Raw genomic sequence first — 21,559 nt, forward strand, 5'->3', positions numbered from 1 at the left:
CATTATTCTGTCGTCTGGCCTGTGAGCCAGCTGTATGCGAATTACTCTACCTTAATAAACAGATTTACCAAAAAAAAAAAATATCTGGGTCACCATCGGTCTATAAGAAGTTAAAGAAGCCAATATCTGGAAAGTCAAGTATATCAGAAATCATTAACAGTCATCACACAACAACTTCACAATGAATTAAAGGCATACAGTGGTTTTATATGAAAGTGCAACTACAGCCACATCTGTTATGTTCCGCTTGTCAATCAGGGCCTGCAACCCTCATTACATGATGTACAAATATGATTATATTTATTTAGTGTATTTATCAGCAAATTTTACTAAAGCAGTATTTAACTCTCTTCAGAAGATGAATTGACAGAACTCAGCCTTATCTTAAAATACTGCACATATTTTACCTTCTAATTAAATAATATGCCAAAACAGAGTGCAATTTTAAAACAAATTTTATTTAAGATGGAAAATATACAAACTGTCCTGTTTATCAATATTATGGTATTTTTCTTTTGCAAAAAGAAAAAAAAAGTGTGGTATGGTTCTGAAAAGGTCATTATAATTTTAAAATAGAAATGAAATAAAAAATAAAGTATCATTTACAAGAATGTGAAAACTGCATAAGACCACAGACTACATAACAGCCGACAATTCAGTCCACATGCTCCAGAACCTAAAGCACTTTGTATCTTCCTTTGTTGGTTGGTTGATAGGAGTTTTGCTGTAGAAAAGATAAAATAAATTAATAAGTAATTCTGTAATAGGAGTATAGCAGAACACTGAAATACATGTATGTCATATCCCCATGGTACAGTACAGTACCATTCACTTTCATTCAGAGGAATGGAAAGGATTGTGGCTGTATTGCAGATGAGCAAGTAGTTCAAGCTCATTCTGAAGAGGACAAACACAATACGACTTTTATTAACTACAAAAGGAGATTGTAGTCACTTATTGGTTGAAGAGGACATCACCAAAGGTTGATCAGAGTCCTAAGTTTACTGCAGGAAACACACCTTCAGCATAAATCCACAAATGTAGCAAGATAATCATCACCTATACGGTACTAAAACCAAGAATTGTTCTTTTTAATTAATCCATGTTTTACCTTTCATCACTCTTGCTCTAGCACTTTTTAGTTTGCCAAACTTATTTTTTCTTAAATTTTTGGAGTTTAATAATTAAAAGGCAATTTATGGCCAATTCAAAATTAAATTAGCCGGACTAGATTTCACAAAACCCAAGCTGACAATATATATTAACAGTTACTGTATCTATGAATGTACTGTCACTCTCAATGGGCAGCTGGTATGACGCTGAGTCAGCTGATACTCTCAAACACCACTGCAAAAGCAAAATAGTGGCGTCCACGGTGAAGACTGTAGGTATCCGTGAACATTGAGCATTTCATTAAAAAAATTGTTTAATCCCTTGATGTAAGGTGGTGCCAAGGAACCCCTTACTTCAAAACAATTATTAAGATGTTGTTCTGAGAAGAGTCCCTTTACATAATATATAAATTAATAATCTGCACAATTATTGCTGCTTTAACAGAGTGAAAGTTAACAACAGGAGTTTTGCCACCCTAACTGCAGGATTGGCCTCTGGTGTAACAATATAGTCAGGTCAATGTTGAAATTCTGATAGAAGCATGGAGACAAACTGTCCCAAACAAACTGTATTGTGATTTTGATACTTACAAGTCTGATAAGTTCTTCTTTAATAAGTCGAGTAATTTCAGCTTTTGCTTTCTGCACAGCCAGTTCATTTGCACCTGAAAATTGTAAAAATAAGCTTGGTCAAAATCTTTATGCAATGCCCATAAAGACTGTTGCAATTTCTGAACAGTAGTACTACTACAGAAGTTGTAGTAGAAGTAGAGACTAAGACATTATCTTGCTGATCACAAGATAATAACAAGATAGCAGACTTCTCCACAGACATCAGTAATGCAATCTCACACATGCGAGAGAGTACAACACAGATGTGGGCTCCTGGCAAATGAAGCACCAGAAGCTGAAGAAAAAAAGATGGGGATGCCTGCAGGGAACAGCATCGGGTAAGTACAACTTACATCCACTGCACAACCAAGCGGCCAGGTTACCATCGAAGGGTCTTTGCAAAATATGCCAAGACCCCAGAACGTGAAAGAACAGCTTAAAACAACTAGGAAAAGCCCTATGAAAATCTCATTCATTACGGTATAAAGATTTCAAAAGAACAAACAAAACAATTAACAGAGCTTAATGTTATTTGCAGTTCAGCAGGAAGTATCCTACTGAAAACTGCACTGTGAAATGGTTTTCCGATTTGCCCTGCTCATGCCGGCAGTGCAAAGAGATTGAACAACAGATGCCCAGCACCCGTAACTGTGACAAGCAGACACTGCATGCAGGAGCTGCAGTACAAGTTGGGGTTAGTGTAGGGGTTGGGTAAAGTTAAGTGGCTGGTTAGAGTTCATGTAAGAATAGGGTTAATAAAGGGTTAGTGTTGACTGCCAGAAATTTTTTTGATTCGAAATACAAGAGACGTTTTACAATCAGGACTGAATCTATTTGGAGTTCTTTCTCTTTACACTTTATGTAAAAAAAATGATATACATTAGATTCAGCATACGATTCTATCTATACATTGTGCAAGCAGCTCTGCTGGCAAATGTATAGATTAGGAAAATCGATTGAGAAATATTTTTTCTCCTAGCTGTCAGCCAATGCCTCAACATGTTTTAGGTATACATATAAGATATTAAAGAAAGCCCTTTCGGTCCTTTAATAAAAACAATAAATAACATGTATAGTAGATGCATTTAAAGAATGTACAGTGGAAAAACAAAACAAACAGCAGCACAAATTCTAGGTTTCATTTTGGTTCATGTCAAATATCTGTTGGGCGTTTACCTCCGTGCTTAAGTGGTTAGCTTGCATCTGGTTTGTTTCGGGTTATTTTGATACATTTTAGTGCTTTATGAGTTGTGTCCTAGGTATCAATGACAACCCATACTTCTTGTTTGAATAGAACAATTGTAAGTGATGACATCAAGTATAAATGGGCTATTGATGCAAAAATGCAATTGTGTGTGCGCACGTGCATTGTAGCAATTACAACCATTGGAAAGGGTGCCTGCTTTGTTTTTTTAATATATGTATGCTGCTATCTAGACCATGATAATATTTATACTTACTCTCTATTGCCAAGTATATCTTCCTTTCTCCTTCCTTGGGGTCTTTGCCGGGTGGGAAATATGTTCCCCTAATTGTAATAGCAGCTTCAGAGTATTCACTGATTCTCTGGAGAGCTTCTTTAGAGGTCACCTTCCATCTGGCAGTCTGTAAAGAGAATGCAGCAAAAAAAAAAAATTAAAAAAAAAATTACAAAATGCTTCTCAACTTCAAATTTACATACATACATACTAGCCATGCTTCGTGCAAATAGATAATTTACAGGCAGAGCAGTTTTTAGTATAAATGGAGCCAAATCTTGGGTGGGCAGCTAACACCTTTCACAGCTCCCTTCTGCAGAACCTCTATAACTTACATGGACCCAAAAACATTGACCCCTTCTTAACCCTGCAACCAGTTGCACAACCCGAGCCCTGCTTTCTTTTGTCTCTGCACCACAGTCCCATATATTGTGCAGCAAATTTTGTGATGTTCGATTTTCCAAAGGATTATCACGTTATGCAGCGGATGCACAGGAGAATCCTTTTCACTTTTGTTGTATGGCCTTGGTTGTCTAGGTCTAGAACAGTCAGTGACCATACTTTGTGTAGTTAATATATATACGCAGTGAAAAAATATTTTTTTAGATAGTAATAGACAAGTACAAAATTGAGGTGCTAGTTCAAAAAATTAAATAAATAAAATTTATAAAAAATTATTTGACATACCTGTGGGAAATCATTGATCTCTAGTTCCTCTTCATATCTCTTGAAGGATTCATTAGTTCCGGCCTCCTGTTTCTCTTCCTCCAGCTTCTCCACTGGGACATAGTTGAGCTTGGCATTGATTTTTTCTGCTAGTTGCTCTGCAATTGTTTTTGCAGACACCGTTGGTGCCAGAATAGTACCTCCTCTCAATATTGCATTTGTGGCCTGCTGCATGACATCCTGCCACAAACAAAGGAAACATGAATTGCTAAAGTTGAACAACAAAGACTCATTAATATTTCTAAGTATTTTTAATATGCTTTTGGCTCAGGCCCTGTAGTATCAATAATAAAAAACTAGCACTCTTCACATTGCTGGATAACATGATTACAAACAGACATGTGAAAAACAGTTTTGGAGAGAGCTTAATGAGCTTATCAATAAATGATGTAAACCTCTGAGCTAAGACCAAGACTTGGGCCTCCTAGCAATTTCAATTGATTCCCAATGGTTGGAACAGGCACATCATACTCATCAGGTCCCAGGAAACTGCCCATAACGTATGTTTATGTAGCAGCAATGCCTTTCCCTATTTAACTGGCAAAAACTCCTTCACCCACTGGAAAGAGTCAAATGTAAAATGAATTATATTATAGTATATTACAATGGACGAATGGGCCATCACACTGATTAAACAATGGGTCATCAATCTAGTTCTGAAGATAAACCACTGATAGCATATTGCACAACTTTTGAAAATAATAGAAGTCGCTTGCAAGGAGTCGCATGTACAAAACATGTGGACACGGCAAGTGCAAAAAACTTGACCAATGCAGTCCCATAGTAAAATTGCCTCTGTCTTAAGAATATGAAAATCATCTAGGTTTTTCAAAGGACAAGATAAAAAATTGCCAGTTAGCTCCAAATTGGTAAGTCTTATTTCATCTTGGACGGTTTGTCTTTCCTGAGATGGAGGATTTATTGTGTTTACTTTTTTCCCATGGCCCACATCTCGATTTAAGTACAAGAGAAACATTTCCTCCACCAGGTTATTAAACTTTCTGTATAAGCAATTCTACACTAGAACTAGAACTAGCACTGCCTTCATAAAGTTTCTTACATGTTGCCAGATATTGGTTAAGAATTTTAATTTCTTGCTAAATATTAACTGGGCATATTTTATGTCTACACTGTTCTATAATGATCTTTATAGTCCCCAGATCTACTGGCAATTATTTCTAGTACTTAGAAGTAACCAGATCTAATTTTTAACAAGCATAAAACCAATACAAGTCTTTAAATCATCTGTTTCTTTAAACTGTCACCTAACTTTAAACAAAGTTTACCTTCCCCTTGACCCTTGACCAAAAAGAATTGGCAAATAATTATTTGAAATTTTGCACACACAGACTTTGATTTTTAGATAGACATAACTGCTCATATTGTAAGTACTGAATGTCTGATATTTTTTTAACAAAAAAAATTGTGATATATATCTTGTAAATGTAAGTTTCACGTTCTATTAAGAGCACCTGTGCCTCTGCTCCCAGGTTCTTGTTCACACTAAGCTTTTTTGCCAGTCGTTTTGCAATTTCAAGTTTTTCAGCATTCCCGCCAGTTGGAGCAGCAGCAACTGCAGCAGTTGTTCCTGCAGCACCTCCAGTGCTGCCAGCTGCACCGCCTGCACCTGCAGGTCCTCCTGGTCCAGTCATGTCTTTAACCCTCTTCTTAGAATTAAACATGCTCTCAATCTGTTCATCAATCTGAAACAAAAGTAAAACATATATGATGTGCTCTCAGAGTCATTAACATTTGGCATTCCTCAGCATATCATTTATCCTTTTCGTGTGTTGTTATCCCTAATTCGCTTCCATTAAGGGTATTCGTTGCTTGTGTATTCTTTATGCCGAAGTGCATAACTTTGCATTTTTTAACATTACATTTCATCTGCCATTTGAGTGCTTAGTTCCTCATTCTATCTAAATCCCTCTGCAGCAAAGTAATATCTTGCTTGCATTGTATTATTTTACAGAGTTTTGTGTCATCTGCAAACACTGAAACATGACTTTCAATGCAGTCTTCAAGATCATTTATAAACATGTTAAATATAAGGGGTCCCAAAACAGACCCCTGAGAGACACCACTTGCCACCTCTGTTCAGCTTGAAAATTTACCATTAATGACAACTCTTTGTACTCTGTTTTTAAGCCAATGTTCTACCCAAGAACAAGCATTTTCATCTAGACCGATTTCCTTGAGTTTGAACACTAATCTATTGTGTGGAACTGTATCAAATGCCTTGGCAAAATCCAGATAGATCACATCCACTGCAAAACCCTGATCTATACTTCTACTTAATTCTTCGTAGAATGCAATCAAGTTAGTTTGACATGACCTGTGCTTCATAAAAGTAAACAATGATATATATGTTATGGGATAAAAAGCATATTACTTTATTATTATTATGTTATTTATATAGTGCCATCAAATTCCGCAGCGCTTTACAATGGGTGGACGAACAGACATGTAGTTGTAACCAGACAAGTTGGACACACAGGAACAGAGGGGTTGAGCTTACATGCTAGAGGGAGTGGGGTAAAATGACACAAAAAAGTAAGGACTAGTGACTAGACTTAATGCAAAAGAGTAGTACATGGCAAGCCAAAGTGAGAAAGACAGAGAGTAGCGTAAATGAGAGAACAATGTGGAAACTTTAAATGGCTCCGGCATGCAGAAGCCAGCGTAGGAAAGGATGGAGGAGTGGCAGCATTGAGAGAGATGTGAGCAGTGCTTGCGGTAACTATATGGACCACATAGAGACGAACCTCATGCACCCATGCTGGGTGGGTGCCGTGACAACAAGCTACTTTGGTGGATATGTGCCACCATTTGCATGCCCATCACTGAGCAATGAAAAATTTAAGCCCTGACTTTCAATAGCTCTACTGAGCTTATTCCATAAACAGCACTTTATGGTCACCACTTTCTAGGAATTATAGTTCTACTATGTAGAAGAAAGCCAACAACTGCAGTTGACATAATGTACCGAAGGTTTTTCGGAGCAAAATGGAAAGCAATGCTGGTTGGGAAGAGTTGATTGAAAGGGTGGGGTGTGTATGCATGAAATACACATATATACACCTTAAAACTTCATGTCCCACATTACTAGTCAGGCCTTACAAATTACTCTTACCACTGTAAGCCTGGAAAAATGTTTACACTACTTTATTTCAATGCAAAGTACTCACATCAAGAGCTGTATCTTCATCATCAGAGTCCTGAAGGCCAAGAGCAGCCTTCTGCAGTTTCTTTCTCTCATTTGCCAAAGCTTGCTCTGTTTCATCAAACTTAAATCCTTTACCAGAGAAACCACTGGTCTTCTTAATCACTTTTCCTTCCTAGAAAAAATAGAAATAATATATATGTATGTATGTCACACATTCTTAAAGAAAATGTTACAAGGTTTATGGATTACGATTATAATGAAGTGACAAACTGAACCATACTGCTTTCTGTTGATCCTTGAATTCACTCCAGAGTCTCTCTAATTCAGGAGGAACTGCAGTACCAGAGAGTTCCAAAGCTTTAATGATGTCCCCAGCATGGCGTGCTTGGTCCTCTGTGATAAATGTAAATGCATAGCCCTGAAAAGCATCAATTACAAATTTGACAACAATTCAAAAGACATTTCGATGTAGCTATTTTGGCCTAAAATTTAGAATCATTTAGAATATACAAGTATTCAATTGCCCTGTATGAAATGTAACAAAAACATCCAGACTACACTGCTAAATTGAGATTGATTGAGATGAACATGTCCATTTGAATTGTATTATGTTAATGTAAAAGGCCAAATCAATATATCTGACTAGCATATTGCACAAAATGTACATATATTAATTGGTTACACTTTCTTGCGCCAATTTAGTTAAAAGATAAAAATAAGAAAATAAATCTGTAAAATCTACACATACATAAACATCGCTGCCTTCTATCAAAATGCAATTTCAATTGAATAGACCCAAATACATAACTGGCCAACTCACAATACAAAAAAAATGCATATCCATGACATCTTTCTAACCTTATTCCCGGCTCTCCCTGTCCGTCCAGCTCTATGCACATAATCTTCATAATGGTTTGGACATGAATAATTAAGCACTAGGATCAAATGCTTGACATCAAGACCCCGAGCAGCAACTGATGTAGCAACCAGAAGTTTGCAGACTCCGTTCTTGAAGTCATTAATGATGCTATCTCGATCATATTGGTCAATACCTAGAAAATAGCATGGTAAAGAAATATAGTTATTGTAACACATATACTATCAGTAACACATGCCAAAACCACATTGTATTAAGTTGCAATGTAAATCTGTCTGAAAACTTTATTAAGCTAAACAAAAAAAGTATTCAATAGTACAAATAACTTCTCTAGTAACATATATAAGAATGTGTATGCATGTCAGAGGGTCTAATGGCAATTGAGGCTCGGAGGCATTTTCTGCAGCTCTATTCCACAGCCACTGAATTTTGCTCCACAAAAGCACCATCTAAATATGGATAGTGGTGGAATCTGCTAAAGGAACTTACCCAGAACCATCCAACATGCCCATTTTCGTTGAGATACTTAATCATTTAACCTTCTGCAGACTACCTGCAATGCTGACCCACAGACTTACACGAGTTCTGCAAATCTATCCACAAGGTCTTGGAGACCAGGATTTTTGGTTGGACTGAGAATTGAACTGGTGGTCTGTAGTCTAGAACATGCCTGGCACAGCTGCTAGCATGGAAAAGAAGTGCTTGGTGGGGGCTCTGGTGATGCTTCTGAGGAATTTGGAGTGTTCTGTGAGAATGTGAGCATGTAGATGATGTAGAGATAAATTCATTGCAAAGACATTATTATATTCTTCTCTACATGGCACAGGCTATTTTTTTTTCCCATTTCACCAACCTACCAAGTACTTTGCAGATAACTGATATCTACTCATATTTGCATGTGACACACATTCAGTGGAGTGCCAAGCATTTCCTGTTTCAATAGTTAATGTTTACCTGTCGGGATTGCAGGCTAACCCCTGCATTAACCTTGCGGGCAGCTTAACAGCTCCTTACATTCGCTAGAGATTTCTGTCGGTTATCTCCATCGGCCCACACACAAGAATTTGTTTTGGTTTTTTACTACTTTATTCTCTCCCTTTTCATGCTTCCCTCAGCTTTCACTCCTTGCAGTTTTTTTTTCTCTACTTCCTCTATAGTTCTATCATCTTGTGAAATCACACAGATTCCACCATACACATAACTTATACAGTACACACTTGTAGAAACCCTGGAGGTGTAAAAAAAAAAAAAAAAAAAAAAAAAAAAAAGCAACAATTAAAACCCACATACCTCCATGGAGAGACAAGCAGGGATAAGATGCTCTCATTAGATCTTTCAGCAAGCCATCAGCATGCTCTTGTTTATCAACAAAAATAATGATTGAACCCCTTTCCTGGTAATGTCCCAAGAGCTCCAATAACTTCAGGAACTTTTTATCTTCCTCTATGACAATCTAATAATAAAAAAAATAAAACAACACATTGTGTTGATATTTAAACATTCGTTTTAATAGTTCTACTCCATGTTCTACTCCACAATAAATGCTGAAAATATAAATAAAAAGCACATTTAAGTATGTAAACGAAAGGCACCACCCAGGTCAGTGACATGACTTACAAGAAAAAATAAAAATAGGCTGTCCGCATTAGCAATACAAGCCTGTATTCCTAACTCTTAAGCATCCCTGTCCCTAGTTAAAGAGCAACCCTCTCATTTTCAAGTATGTCCTGTGTCCACAAAACATTGCATTGTTACAATAGGATACAATATTACAAAAATACAATCTACAAACTAGGGATGCAACCGAAACCAAAAATGACTTTTCTCCAAATGATTTAAAAAAAAAAAAAAAAAAAAAAGTTTTTTTCCTATAATTTTATTAAGTGTTCTTGCATAACAAGACCACTTAATGTTATCGCACATATATATTATTATTCTTATTATAGCAAAATTTATCACCCTAACTCCTCCCACAGTTTTTACACTACATATACCGAAAAGTGCGGATTGTTCCCGATTGGATTGCTATTACTTTGTGGAACGTTTCACCGAATGGTTCACAGAATAACGTCGTTCTTGTGGCGAATTTGGTCCTATAGGAATGAATGGCAAAAGGTTCAAAACTAGAGTGGGGACTGAGCGCCGGAGCCGCAAGGGAGAGGACGACCAGCAGGAGTTTAGGACCTCCCTTAACTTGTCAAAAATACAAGGCAGAGGGCGGAGTCAGCAGCCGACAAGAGCAGACGTGCTGCAAGAGCACTCCGCTACGACAAGCCTGAAACAGCTATTAAACAAACCCAAAAATCGCTCGGTTTGCAGCAAAAACGCACAGCCAGTATGGGGAACAAGTCCAGTCGCCATGGGACCAGTCAAACCAGCGGGATCCCAGGACATTTGCGATCTCCTACTCCGGCCTACCAGGGCCTCGGGCACAGCCGAACCTAAAGAAAATGGCGACTCGTTTTCAGCCTCCTCCGAAGAACGGGCTATGGACCAGATCCCAGCCGCAGGGGGGCTCCATTACACATCCTCTGATGAAGATAATGAATTGCCAGCTACCAAGGGCGACATTAAGGCGCTCCTCCGCAACATCCGAGTGCTATTTGCGGCAGACATCGCCATAGTGCGAGAAGACATACACAAAATGGAGGGACGTGTTACTGCAGTCGAAAGACACACAGGGACTCTCCTCCAGATACCAAACAATGGGGGCCCTGACAGCAGAGCTCCAACAAGCCCAAGCACAACTTATCACTTGAATGGACACTATGGAAGACAGGCACAGGAGCAGAAATCTTAAGATCAGAGGCATCCCTGAGACAATCACGTCCGGGGAGCTGCCCCACTATGCCAGAAGGCTGCTGAGCACCATACTAAACCCCAGGCAGACCAAACAAGTCCTGGTGGATGGGATATTCTGCATACCTAAAGCTATGAAGGCACCAGCGGACTCCCCAAGGGACGTTATCGTCCAGTTCCAGACAAGATCAGCGCAACTACAAATAATGGCGGCAGTGAGGGGACAGCCTGCTTATTCCTTCCAAAATACTCACCTCGTATTCTTTCAGGATCTATCCAGACCTACGCTGCTATGGAGAAGCCAGTTTAAACATCTGACCTCGACACTACGCACCCACTCAATTCCATACCGATTGGGCTTCGCAAGGAGAGAAGAGCTTACAACTTACCACAGCCGCAGAATCGGACGCAGCGCTCCAGACCTTGGGCCTAAAGAGCCTTCTGGAACAGAGGGCACAGGTACAGGGGCGGTAAGCACCACATAATTGGGGTATCGATAAGCTCATACCATTCCAACAACAGTGCAAATGCAACCTCCAGTTACCCAGGGAGGAAGGAACAGCACAGACCAGGTACCTGATGAACTGAGCTCATTCAACCTCATTCAAAAGCCTGCCCGGCCCCTCCCTGCCCAATGTGTTAAGTTTGAAGTTCCAAAGTATAGCGCTCGGCAACAAAGCGCCTCCACCTACAACTAGGCCCCAGAAACCGAGGGTAAACCAGGGGAGAGCCCTGACACACCCGGGAACAAACACACCTGCTCATGTATGAGCGCTTACCGTGGCGAAATACGAATCCTTGTGTCGCTGGTACCAATCCCATGGCGCTTGCAGTAGTAGCCTAGTGACTGTGACTGATGGTTGATGAGGACATTCATCAGTATGAAAATTTAAGGACCTTTTCCTCAATAATACCCAACACCTCCTAAACCGCAAAATGTTACATTATACTGTAAATATTTGATCGCCTCACTCTGCAAATATGTCTCAATCTGGAAGTGCACCTGTATCAGTTGAATTTTAATTTACCTCGTTTGAATTTAGTTGAATTTAACTTGCCTGTAACTGTAAACCGAGGGTACTTACGGGACACATAGACCTTATCTATTGTACAGTGTAATATTGCCAAGGCAGAGGAAAACAAGTAATGTACAATAAGGCAAGCAAGATAGAAGGCCTACTCTGAGCCATGTGGAGGGGTAGCTGACACTTTCGAAACACATCACAACCAACACAGTCCACATATAGTGGAGCAGCAGCCGGTGAATTGTACCCACGCTTCCAGCCTACAGACTTCACAAGGGTAATACAAATAACAGCAAACCACCCCATGCTACCCCCACCTCACAATCCAAGTCCTTAAAGAGGGAGCGGTTCGTAAGTCTCCCCCACTTACTCTAATTTACTCCCCAATAAGCACACCCAATTTCCAATTAAGGCAGTTTGGAAGGTACATCATGACCACGGTGCTGCCCGATCTATAAACCTCCCCCCCACCCAAGCTCAGGGTTACAGAGCACCCCACCCAGCCTACAAAAACAGCAACCGAGTTGGCTACACCTCAAAAGTATAGAATAGAGTACCTTAGCCTGTTTATTTTATGTACCAGTGATTCTTGCAAAATATTATATATATGTTACCTACCACTCATATCACCTTTTTACTTAACAAAAATTGTGCATTGTATGCCTATATCAAACTTCCAAAGCGATGTTATTGTTATTCTTTCTCATGCACCCAAAAATAAAGAATTTAAATAAAAAATACAAGCCAATAACAAAAATAAATAAATAAAAAATAAATAACTAGAGAGGGAGCTGTCAAAAGCAGAAAAATCAGGACATGATTTCTAAACTGCCACCACTCCCTCAATTTCAAGCCCACTTACACAAATCTTATATCAAAACGTTCAGCTATCCCTGCTGCCACTAAATATGTCCACGGCTAAGCCATAGTCCTTATAGTTTTCACAATATGACCATTTGTTTGCAACTCGCGCAGTCCATTGACATTCATTGAAACTCCACTCTAGCCAGCTCAAATTTGAAGGGCAATTTCTAAACTGCGACTCTGCCTTCATTTTATTTCAGAGTCATACTATGCATCAACATGTAGATCTGGGTCTTGTGATTCTCACAATATAAATCTCTTTGCTTTATATTTAAAATACGACCGTTTGAAGATGACAACCGCCAAAATACTCTGACCTGTGCCAGGCTGGAGCAGCAAGTGATGTCATAGACAGGGCCTTTTGTACACCTGCTAATGTTTTTATAAATGTATGTTTTAATGTAACCGTGAAGCACTTTGGGCAACAACGTTGCAATTAAATGTGCTATATAAATAAATAGACAGTTACTCCACCCACTCCAGTTGTAGACTACTGGTGGAGGCAAGAACACTTCACACAATTTCCCCAGAAATTGTAGCTTTTCTAGTTAATATTAGACTTTTTCATGAATTTAATCTAATATGAAATACTTCACTTCTCTTTTAGTGGTCCCCCCGCTTAATGTTCCTCTCTCCTCCCTCTTTTTTTGTGTTCTCTTCCCCCCCCCCCCCATATCGTTCTCTCTCCCCCCTCCCATAGTGTTTTCTCTCTCCCCCCCTTCCCCTGTCCCACATAGTGTTTTCTCTCTCCCCCCCTCCCCTGTCCCATAGTGTTTTCTCTCTCCCCCACCTCCCCTGTCCCATAGTGTTTTCTCTCTCCCCCACCTCCCCTGTCCCATAGTGTTTTCTCTCTCCCCCACCTCCCCTGTCCCATATTGACCTCTCTCCCCCCCTCTCCCCTTTGACAAGTGACAGCTAAGAGGAAAAGGCTCTTTCTATGGAGGATCCCTCCATAGACACCATTGTTATATTCTTGCGCATTGATAACAACAGCTCCTTGCAGATGAAGTGCCAGGAGGCGAAGCGAATTTAGAGGATTTTATGCACCAGTGAGGGACAGATTCGGGTAAGTAAAAAACTATCTTCCCTTGCCCTGCCCTTCTCCACCGGAATACAAGCGGAGCATAATTTGCAAAGACGTCAGAAGGTTATAGAGCAGATTTAACCTTGCAATGTAAACATTGCTAATAAATAAATAATAATCAAATAAAAAAAACAACAACTCTAAAGCACAGTTTTTTGTCAACGGGGCATTATTCTATTTTACACTGGTTGGAGAAACTCTAAGTCCTGTATTACTCCATATGTTTTATACGTATATTGTGAAGAGCCAATTCTTAAAGTGAAAGAGCTGGATAAGTGGTGTTTATGTATGCTTGTTGCCACCATGTTTTAAAAACAAACAAACATTCAATTTGACGCATTTTTTTTTTTTACAAAAATATTTCTTGAATTAAAACAATTTACTATTAAAGACATCGGTTTCATGAAGGGTGATTGAAAGTAGATCTTAGCGGCCACTCACCACATGTTGTTCCACATCAGAACACACCACACTTCTCCCTCCAACCTGTACTTCTATTGGCTTATTTAAAATTCTTCTGGCTAAAGCCTCCATAGCTCTTGGGAATGTGGCAGAAAACATGACTGTTTGTCGATCAGGTCGCACATTATCGATGATCCTCATTACCTGTGTGCAGAAATGAAAAGCACTGTATTTAAAGAATAAAGATTGAATTTTTGAGCACTCCTGTAGATTTCCTAGAGGATATTAAGTCATAAACCATGGGTGTCCAACCTGCGGCCCGGTTGCTGTCCACGCTGCAGGGAGCCCATTCAGTGGTGTACTAATAGGGGGCGGTCCACTCTCTTAGAGTCGCGAGCAGGATGAGGAATGCGGCAGTGCACGGAGGCACACAATACTGTGCTGTCCACATGACCTGCCCTCACGGTGTCTTCAGAGCAGAAGCGAGAGTCTGGAGCCCGAATCAGCAGGGTGACTGCTTGTTAATATTATTGATATTTTTTTTTTTTTTTTATTCTTTATTTTTGATGTACTTTTGAAAGAATACAGGTATGCTCACAATGTCACAACAACATTAGGAAGCCTTCAGTGTGAAACACGATAAGCATTGGTATGACATTTGCCTAAAACAGCACTTTTTTTTTTTTGAGAGTGTAAAACACGCTGGTACATATTAACATTATTGTCTAGAAGAACATAGCCGGACATTCGATTTAAACATGAAAGATGCCCATTGATATGCTGGGGTGCCCGCTCTGACAAGTACTTAACATACGGTAAACACAGGAATTTCAAATTACATGTAAACGTCGATTAGTAGGCTTGCTACATACTTTATGCTAGATTGTTAACCCAAACGTGTGTAGGAGCCTAAGCCTGTTTTAAGTAGTAGAGTAATGTAGGAGTAGCAACTAGGTTAGATAGGTACTTAGTGAGTATGCTTCTGGGGACCCGCTACACAGGGAGACAAAGGTTAATGCTAAAGGCACATCTACATATTAGCTTGTCTGGGTTACCCCTCTGCTCCCTCCCTCCATCGTCTTGGCTAAGGGTGATAGGAAAGGCGTCCCAGTATAGTGGTATACCCTGCTAGTTTGGCTCTGCAGGTTGTAGCACAAGTTCGTTTTTGGCATCCTCCGATCGAGCTCTATCTGGAGTCGGCATCAGAGTCCGCAGGCGTGTCCACCCAGATGTCTGGCAACGACGTGAGGCTTTTCCCTCCTCGAGGCTCTCGGTTTAGGTGAGTGGTCGTTGGAGAGTCTGTGCTGGGGTGCGAGTGGGTGCTGCCAATCAGCTGCAGGTCTTTCTGCTCCTTGGAGCCCGTGAGTGCAAGACCTGTAGTAGTGGATTTCCACAGCCTCTGTAGGGATTCCTCTTGCAGGCTGCTCAGAGCTGGCTTTCCCGTGGTGGCATAGGTGGCGGCCATTTTAGCTGCAGAGTGCGGGAGATTAAGTTGTAGTGTTCCTTTTCCCGCTGCCGCGGGCCCTCCAGTGGGGACCGGGATAACCCCCACCGGTCCAGGGGGGGGGGAACGGGACCAGGACCACATCAGAGAGCCGGTGTGTGATAGCCGGGGGAGAAAGCAGGATGGCGGCCGTCCACCCCGCCTCTTCCTCGATTAGGCCGCAGACACCAAAGTCTTTTTTTCGCCCTCCCGGGCTCCAAAAACTCCCGATCTCGGGGTCTGCTGCATCACCGACAGCCAAGCAGTGTTGTCGTTATTCATTATAAGCTTAGTAGCTGCATTTTTCAGCGTATGGGGCGTATGATTCCCTCAGGAGCCTCTCCAGCATGCGACCGGTCAGCATGGCGGTCCTGCCCCGCCCCCCTATTTTTTATTTTTAAGTGTTTTTTTTTTTTTTTTTGTGCTATGGTCTTGAGAGTAGCAGTTTTTTTTGTGTGTGAATATGCTTGTGGGTGGACAGGGGTCTTTGTAGAGGGGGCGCAGGTGTTTGTAGGGGGTGGGCAGGTGTTTTTCGTAGAGGGGGTGAGCAGGGTTTTGTAGAGTGGAGCACATGGTCTTTTGTAAATCATGGCACAGGAGTTTTTGTAGGGGGGCAGGTTTTTTTTAGGGGGGCCGGGGTTTTGTAGAAGGGGATGTTTTGCAGAATGGGGACTGGGCAGTGGTTTTGTAGAAGGGGAAGCTTTGTAGAAGGTGAACTGGGCAGAGGTTTGTGTAGAGAGGGGTCTGGGCCGGGTTTTTTGGAATCACTACTGGGCGCACGAGGGACCTGTGCACGAAGAGCACAGAGGTCCCAGGCTCCAGCCCAGCAGCAATCACTAATTGTTAACAGAGTGCACAATTTAAAGTGATTGGTAAAAAAGAGCTCTAAACACCTTGAGTGGTTTCCCCTAAACCACCTCTACAAATATACAAAATATACATACATAATAGGTGTAAGCAGCAATCACTGGCCACCAGGGAGATGATCCACTCCAGCCTTCCCAGAGCAAGGTAGGGAGGCTGGGTGGACCTCTTTAGTATTAAATGTGTGTGCATGTGATTTTTGTGTATGTTTTGTCAGTGATTGGCTGTGTGTGGGGGGAGGAGTCTGTGGATATGTCTGATTGTGTATGTGTGTAGGTCTGATTATGCGTGTGTGTGTGCATAGGTATGTGATTGCGGGTGTGGGTCCGATTATATGTGTGTAGGTCTGTGATTGATTGATTGTGTATGTATGTGTGTGTGTGGTCTGTCATTGTTTGTACATTTGTGATTGTGTATGTGACTGTGTATAGGTATATGACTGTGTGTGGGGGTCTGTGATTGTGTGTGTGTATTTGTGATTGTGCGTATAGGCCTGTGATTGTATGTGTATCGGTGATTATGTTTGTATAGATTTCTGACTGTGTATAGGTCTGTGATTGTGTGGATCTGTGGTTATGTGTGCATACGTATATACATGTGTGTGTGTTTAGTAGATAGATCCCTAATTTGATATCCTTAAATATGCCAATCCCACATAAGGATAACAAGTAAGGGAGTTATCGACTCAACAACTGAAATATCAAAACTAATCAAAACTAAGAAAAGGGCTTTTAAATATATATTACTTATATACATCATCTATAAATCGATATGATATATTTGATGTGTGGCCCAAGACAATTCCTCTGAGCTCAATGCAGCCCAGGAAAGTTGGACACCCATGTCATAAACTATATTTGTACCTGCAAGCCTGGGTGCTCAATGGCACACTAACTGGAGTCAGTTCTGCTTACCAGGCCTACATTTTCACTCATCTATGGCTAGTGAAGATAGCCCTGATTTATCGTATAATTGTGTATATGGTGAACTCAAGATACGATCACACAGATTTAAATAATGCTACTAATATAAATTAGATTGCAGAAAAGTTACTGTTTAGGATAATAAACATTTTTAGCAATAAAATGACAAACGTTTATTTTGCGAACTCCCTCAAAGTAGTACAGTTTTTACATGTGCTAACATAATTTAATTGCTGTTATAAGTATTATAAAAAGTACTCGGTTTGAATACATAGCATTTCTGAGAGGGACACGTTCTCACATTTCTGTAAAAATGAAAATGTACCTGTGGTTCAAAACCCATATCAAACATTCTGTCGGCTTCATCTAAAACAACATATGTTCCACGACGCAGGTTGGTCACTCGTCCTGCACAGGGGAAAGGAACAGAGAATTGAGAGAACATATTAATTTATTTTTTATAGTGAAAGTAATTTTTTTTCATTGTGAGAGTAAAATAGAGAAAAAAGAATTAAGCAAATTATGAAAAGTGTTACAATCTAAGCACTTCTGCTTCATTTTAATTTACTTGAGCCCCAAAGGTTGCTCTATAGTAGGAGGATGTGTTAAGACTACTCTTGCGTACCATCGCATGGCTAGGAGGACCTGTAAAATTCAGCCCTCGCCAAACACACATCATAAAACTAAGACTGAGGTGGAGCCTGGAGCCACGTCAGGCATTAAATGACAGCAGACACCTAGAAAAGAACATATTAGAGATTACAGCGCATGTGTGGGAGGCAAAGAGCTTGTGCTAAAGATCAAGGTTTGCTTTACCAAAAATTATATATGCCCACTTATTACTATACGTCACCGTTTTCAATACGGTAATGGTTACCTTTGAGTGTGCTTGTGACACAAGCATGCATAAAAACTAAACAGGTGTAATTTACATATAAATTGAGAGATAATGTAATTCACATCTCTAGTCCTCAAAGATTATTAAAATGGCTCACACAGTGGCTCTGGTATTATAACTGAACATTGTGTACACAAATTCTGATTAAAATTACCAGTTAAGTGGAGCATTATGTCTCTCTAGCTTAGGTCCCAAGATATGACATTTGAGGAGATTTACCCATTGCCTAACACCTACAAATAAACTCCAGTATTTATGCAGTCTTTACATGATAGGACAGATTTAAAATATCATGGTGTTGCTGGCTGCTTGTACAATACTGGTTCTTCCTCTGACTCCGTAATTAGTGTTCCGTGAAAGACACAGGACATCAGTGATGCCACCTCAAATATCAGTACTATGGACTACAAATGAATTCATAGCAAGGGGCTAAGCCAAAAAAGCACTGCAAGCGTTCGTACAGACAAAGCAAATATAAAAAAAATAAAAATAAAAAATAAACAAGGCAAACCAAGATAGTTTAAGGTTCAGCCATTAACAAAATTATGAAAATAGGGTCCAAACTCTTGAAATGTATATATTATTTTGTTACAGTAATGGAAAAATCATAAAACAAACATTTCACAGAAGACCTGCCCTAGATGAAACATTCATCTCTATTAACCAAATACCTTACCATATTTACAGGAGAATGGAATTCATCCACTGAAAAAATAAAAAAAATGAAATCCAGGCAAATTGCCATAAAATTTAATGAACCTACCTCAGCAGGAATCAGTCGTGGAAATCCAAGTCCTACAAATCTTGCACCGATATATTTTTGCCCCACAGAGGTCAAATAATGTCAACAGTTTAGTAAGTGTTTATTACAATATAAAATTAAAATAAGTCACGTCGTACAGCATGCAAATTACATATGTGAGAAAACCTTAAAGCAGCTTTGTTTTATTTTAATGGAGTTACAAAATGTTACCATCACACATCCTCACACACTACATACTGTAAGGTTGTGTGAATAAAGTGAAGACTGATGTCTTATTGTGTGAAAATACTTGTATGTCATAGAACTAAGGCTATGAAAGCAAGCAACAGAAGATTATACCACTGTGCCGGTCATCAATACAAATCAGAGAACATCTTTATGGACCACATTGTGTTTGAAAAACTCTGCTTATGCCTTCCTGTGTCTTTTTGATAAAAAGCAGAAATATTATGTGCTTTCATGCCTAAAAGTTTCTGTCCAGCTAACCAAATATATCCGCTTCTACCAAAGTTCGGCATTATCATGAAAACCTGGACAAACTGCATGTCCCAGGAATGAAATGTAAGTTTGCTTTCATAAATGTATAGGTGAAAGCATGACAAACTCATGCAAAAGCATTTTATCCACCAATATTTTTAGCCTGCATTTATTGTGTAAATAAAAAATACCAGTAATTATGATAACTGGCCCCACTGAACAAAGTATTAAATTGCAGATATTCAAAAATTGGTTCATGTTAGCATTTGAAATATCTCAAAAACCTTGTCAGACAAGATTCAATAGAGTTTTAAAAAGCTGGATCATATAGCAAACAGTCTCAACTAATCAAAGTTTTAGTGCTACAAACAATTTATAAATACAAAATAACCCAAATATGCAGTAAGCAACCCAGTATAGTTTGATTTTGGGTAATTTTAATAAGGCCAAAATATTCTGCAATTACGAGAGTCCAAAAATCAACCTTTTAGGTAGTAAATGGGTGAGCATGTGGGAAATATACCTGTACATGTGTGTATACGTACAAACAGACACACTCTCACACTAAACAGATATACAAAAACCAGTGTTAAACACATTGCTTCCACAGCTCCTACAATTAAGTACAAATGCTGGCAATAGTACCATGGTGATCAGTAATTTAGAACCCTTATACTTCTATATGTAATTGTGGAAAGAAAATTCAGAATACATATTTTTTGAGTTGTTAATGTGCCATTTCTGAATTTATTTTCTAATGAAACACTAAGATATGTTTGGATAGCATGAAGAATTCCCTAGTGTTAAAATAAAACAACTTTAAGGGACACATGACGAGTGATTTAAAGTATCCATTGCAAAAACAAAGCTTCATATCGTGGAGAAAAGGAGCAAAAACAAAATGATACAAATCCACAACAAAAAAAAGTTGTTGACTCACCATTGTTAGCAGCTAACATGTCTATCATACGTCCTGGGGTACAAACAATTATCTCAGCACCTCTTTTAAGTTCTGCAATCTGTAAACACACACACACACTGGATTTAACAAACACTTCTATATTAATTACATCAAAAAATGTCCTCACTCTTTCATTGCAAAATGAAAGGATATTATAACCTTTTCTTACAGTCACTATACCCCAGGGCTCAAATTTAACATGTATATGACCCAATCCCAAAATCTAGATGACAAATGGCTCATAAATAGCTAAATATCGAGTCCATTACAGATGTTTGAATTAAATATGAGAGACTGAGTTATGCCACCCAAAAAAAAACACTGCGCTTATTACCTGCTCACTGATCCCAGTTCCTCCATAGACACAGACTACACGCAGTCCAAGAGTCTTCGAAAATTTCTTGCACTCTTTTGTGATCTGTAAAGCCAGCTCTCTTGTAGGGGTCATGATGACAGCTGTAAGAGCAAGTGGATGTTTAAAAAAAAAAAAAAAAAAAACGCTGGCTAATGTGATATAGTAATTTCTTTAGAGAGAAAAAAAAAATCACTTCATTGCAAACATTTATCTTAAACATACTGGACTGCATATGTATATTAAGAATATTGTACATTAAACATTTTGAAATAACTACAAAATGTTACTTCGTAAAATGTAATGTGTTTTTGTCAAAGGTTACTCAAGACCCTGCTTAAGAAAATAAACTAGTTGGAGTGTCAATCTCCCTGCCGTCACCATAGATATTAGCTTTCTATGAATAAAGATGGTGGCATCCACAAGGGACATGTTCAGGTAAGTAAATTGAACCTTTCCCTGCCCCCCACGGCCACTCGACCAGCAGCAATGATGTCAAAGTCCACAGAAGGTGACAGTGCCACTTTAACATACAAAATCAACATTAAAAGGCTTGATTTTTAAGGATATACAAAAAATATATAACAAAGCTATATGATATATTTTGAAAAGAGGGAAACTAATGCAGTAGGGCGAATTTGCAGTGAGGATGTCCAGCATCAGGTGACACCCCCTGGAAGGTGTAGAGATGGA

General features: G+C 39.4%; 1 protein-coding gene across 1 annotated transcript in view; it reads right to left on the reverse strand.

Moving 5' to 3' along the window:
- Nucleotides 1-437: 437 nt before the first annotated feature.
- The window catches only part of DDX46 (DEAD-box helicase 46), a 57,440-nt gene continuing 36,318 nt past the window's right edge, over nucleotides 438-21,559 (reverse strand). Inside the window, exons 11-23 of the mRNA XM_063447467.1 lie at nucleotides 20,849-20,970; nucleotides 20,494-20,572; nucleotides 17,741-17,823; nucleotides 14,185-14,349; nucleotides 9,262-9,424; nucleotides 7,953-8,146; nucleotides 7,375-7,512; nucleotides 7,117-7,266; nucleotides 5,401-5,631; nucleotides 3,890-4,108; nucleotides 3,185-3,329; nucleotides 1,704-1,777; nucleotides 438-724 (exon numbers count right to left, since the gene is read on the reverse strand). Coding sequence (XP_063303537.1) covers nucleotides 677-724; nucleotides 1,704-1,777; nucleotides 3,185-3,329; nucleotides 3,890-4,108; nucleotides 5,401-5,631; nucleotides 7,117-7,266; nucleotides 7,375-7,512; nucleotides 7,953-8,146; nucleotides 9,262-9,424; nucleotides 14,185-14,349; nucleotides 17,741-17,823; nucleotides 20,494-20,572; nucleotides 20,849-20,970 — 1,811 coding nt within the window. The 3' untranslated portion in view covers nucleotides 438-676. The remainder of the gene's footprint in view (nucleotides 725-1,703; nucleotides 1,778-3,184; nucleotides 3,330-3,889; nucleotides 4,109-5,400; nucleotides 5,632-7,116; nucleotides 7,267-7,374; nucleotides 7,513-7,952; nucleotides 8,147-9,261; nucleotides 9,425-14,184; nucleotides 14,350-17,740; nucleotides 17,824-20,493; nucleotides 20,573-20,848; nucleotides 20,971-21,559) is intronic.

Source organism: Pelobates fuscus, chromosome 3 (assembly GCF_036172605.1).
Source record: "Pelobates fuscus isolate aPelFus1 chromosome 3, aPelFus1.pri, whole genome shotgun sequence".
In the NCBI taxonomy this organism is placed as follows: Eukaryota; Metazoa; Chordata; class Amphibia; order Anura; family Pelobatidae; genus Pelobates; species Pelobates fuscus.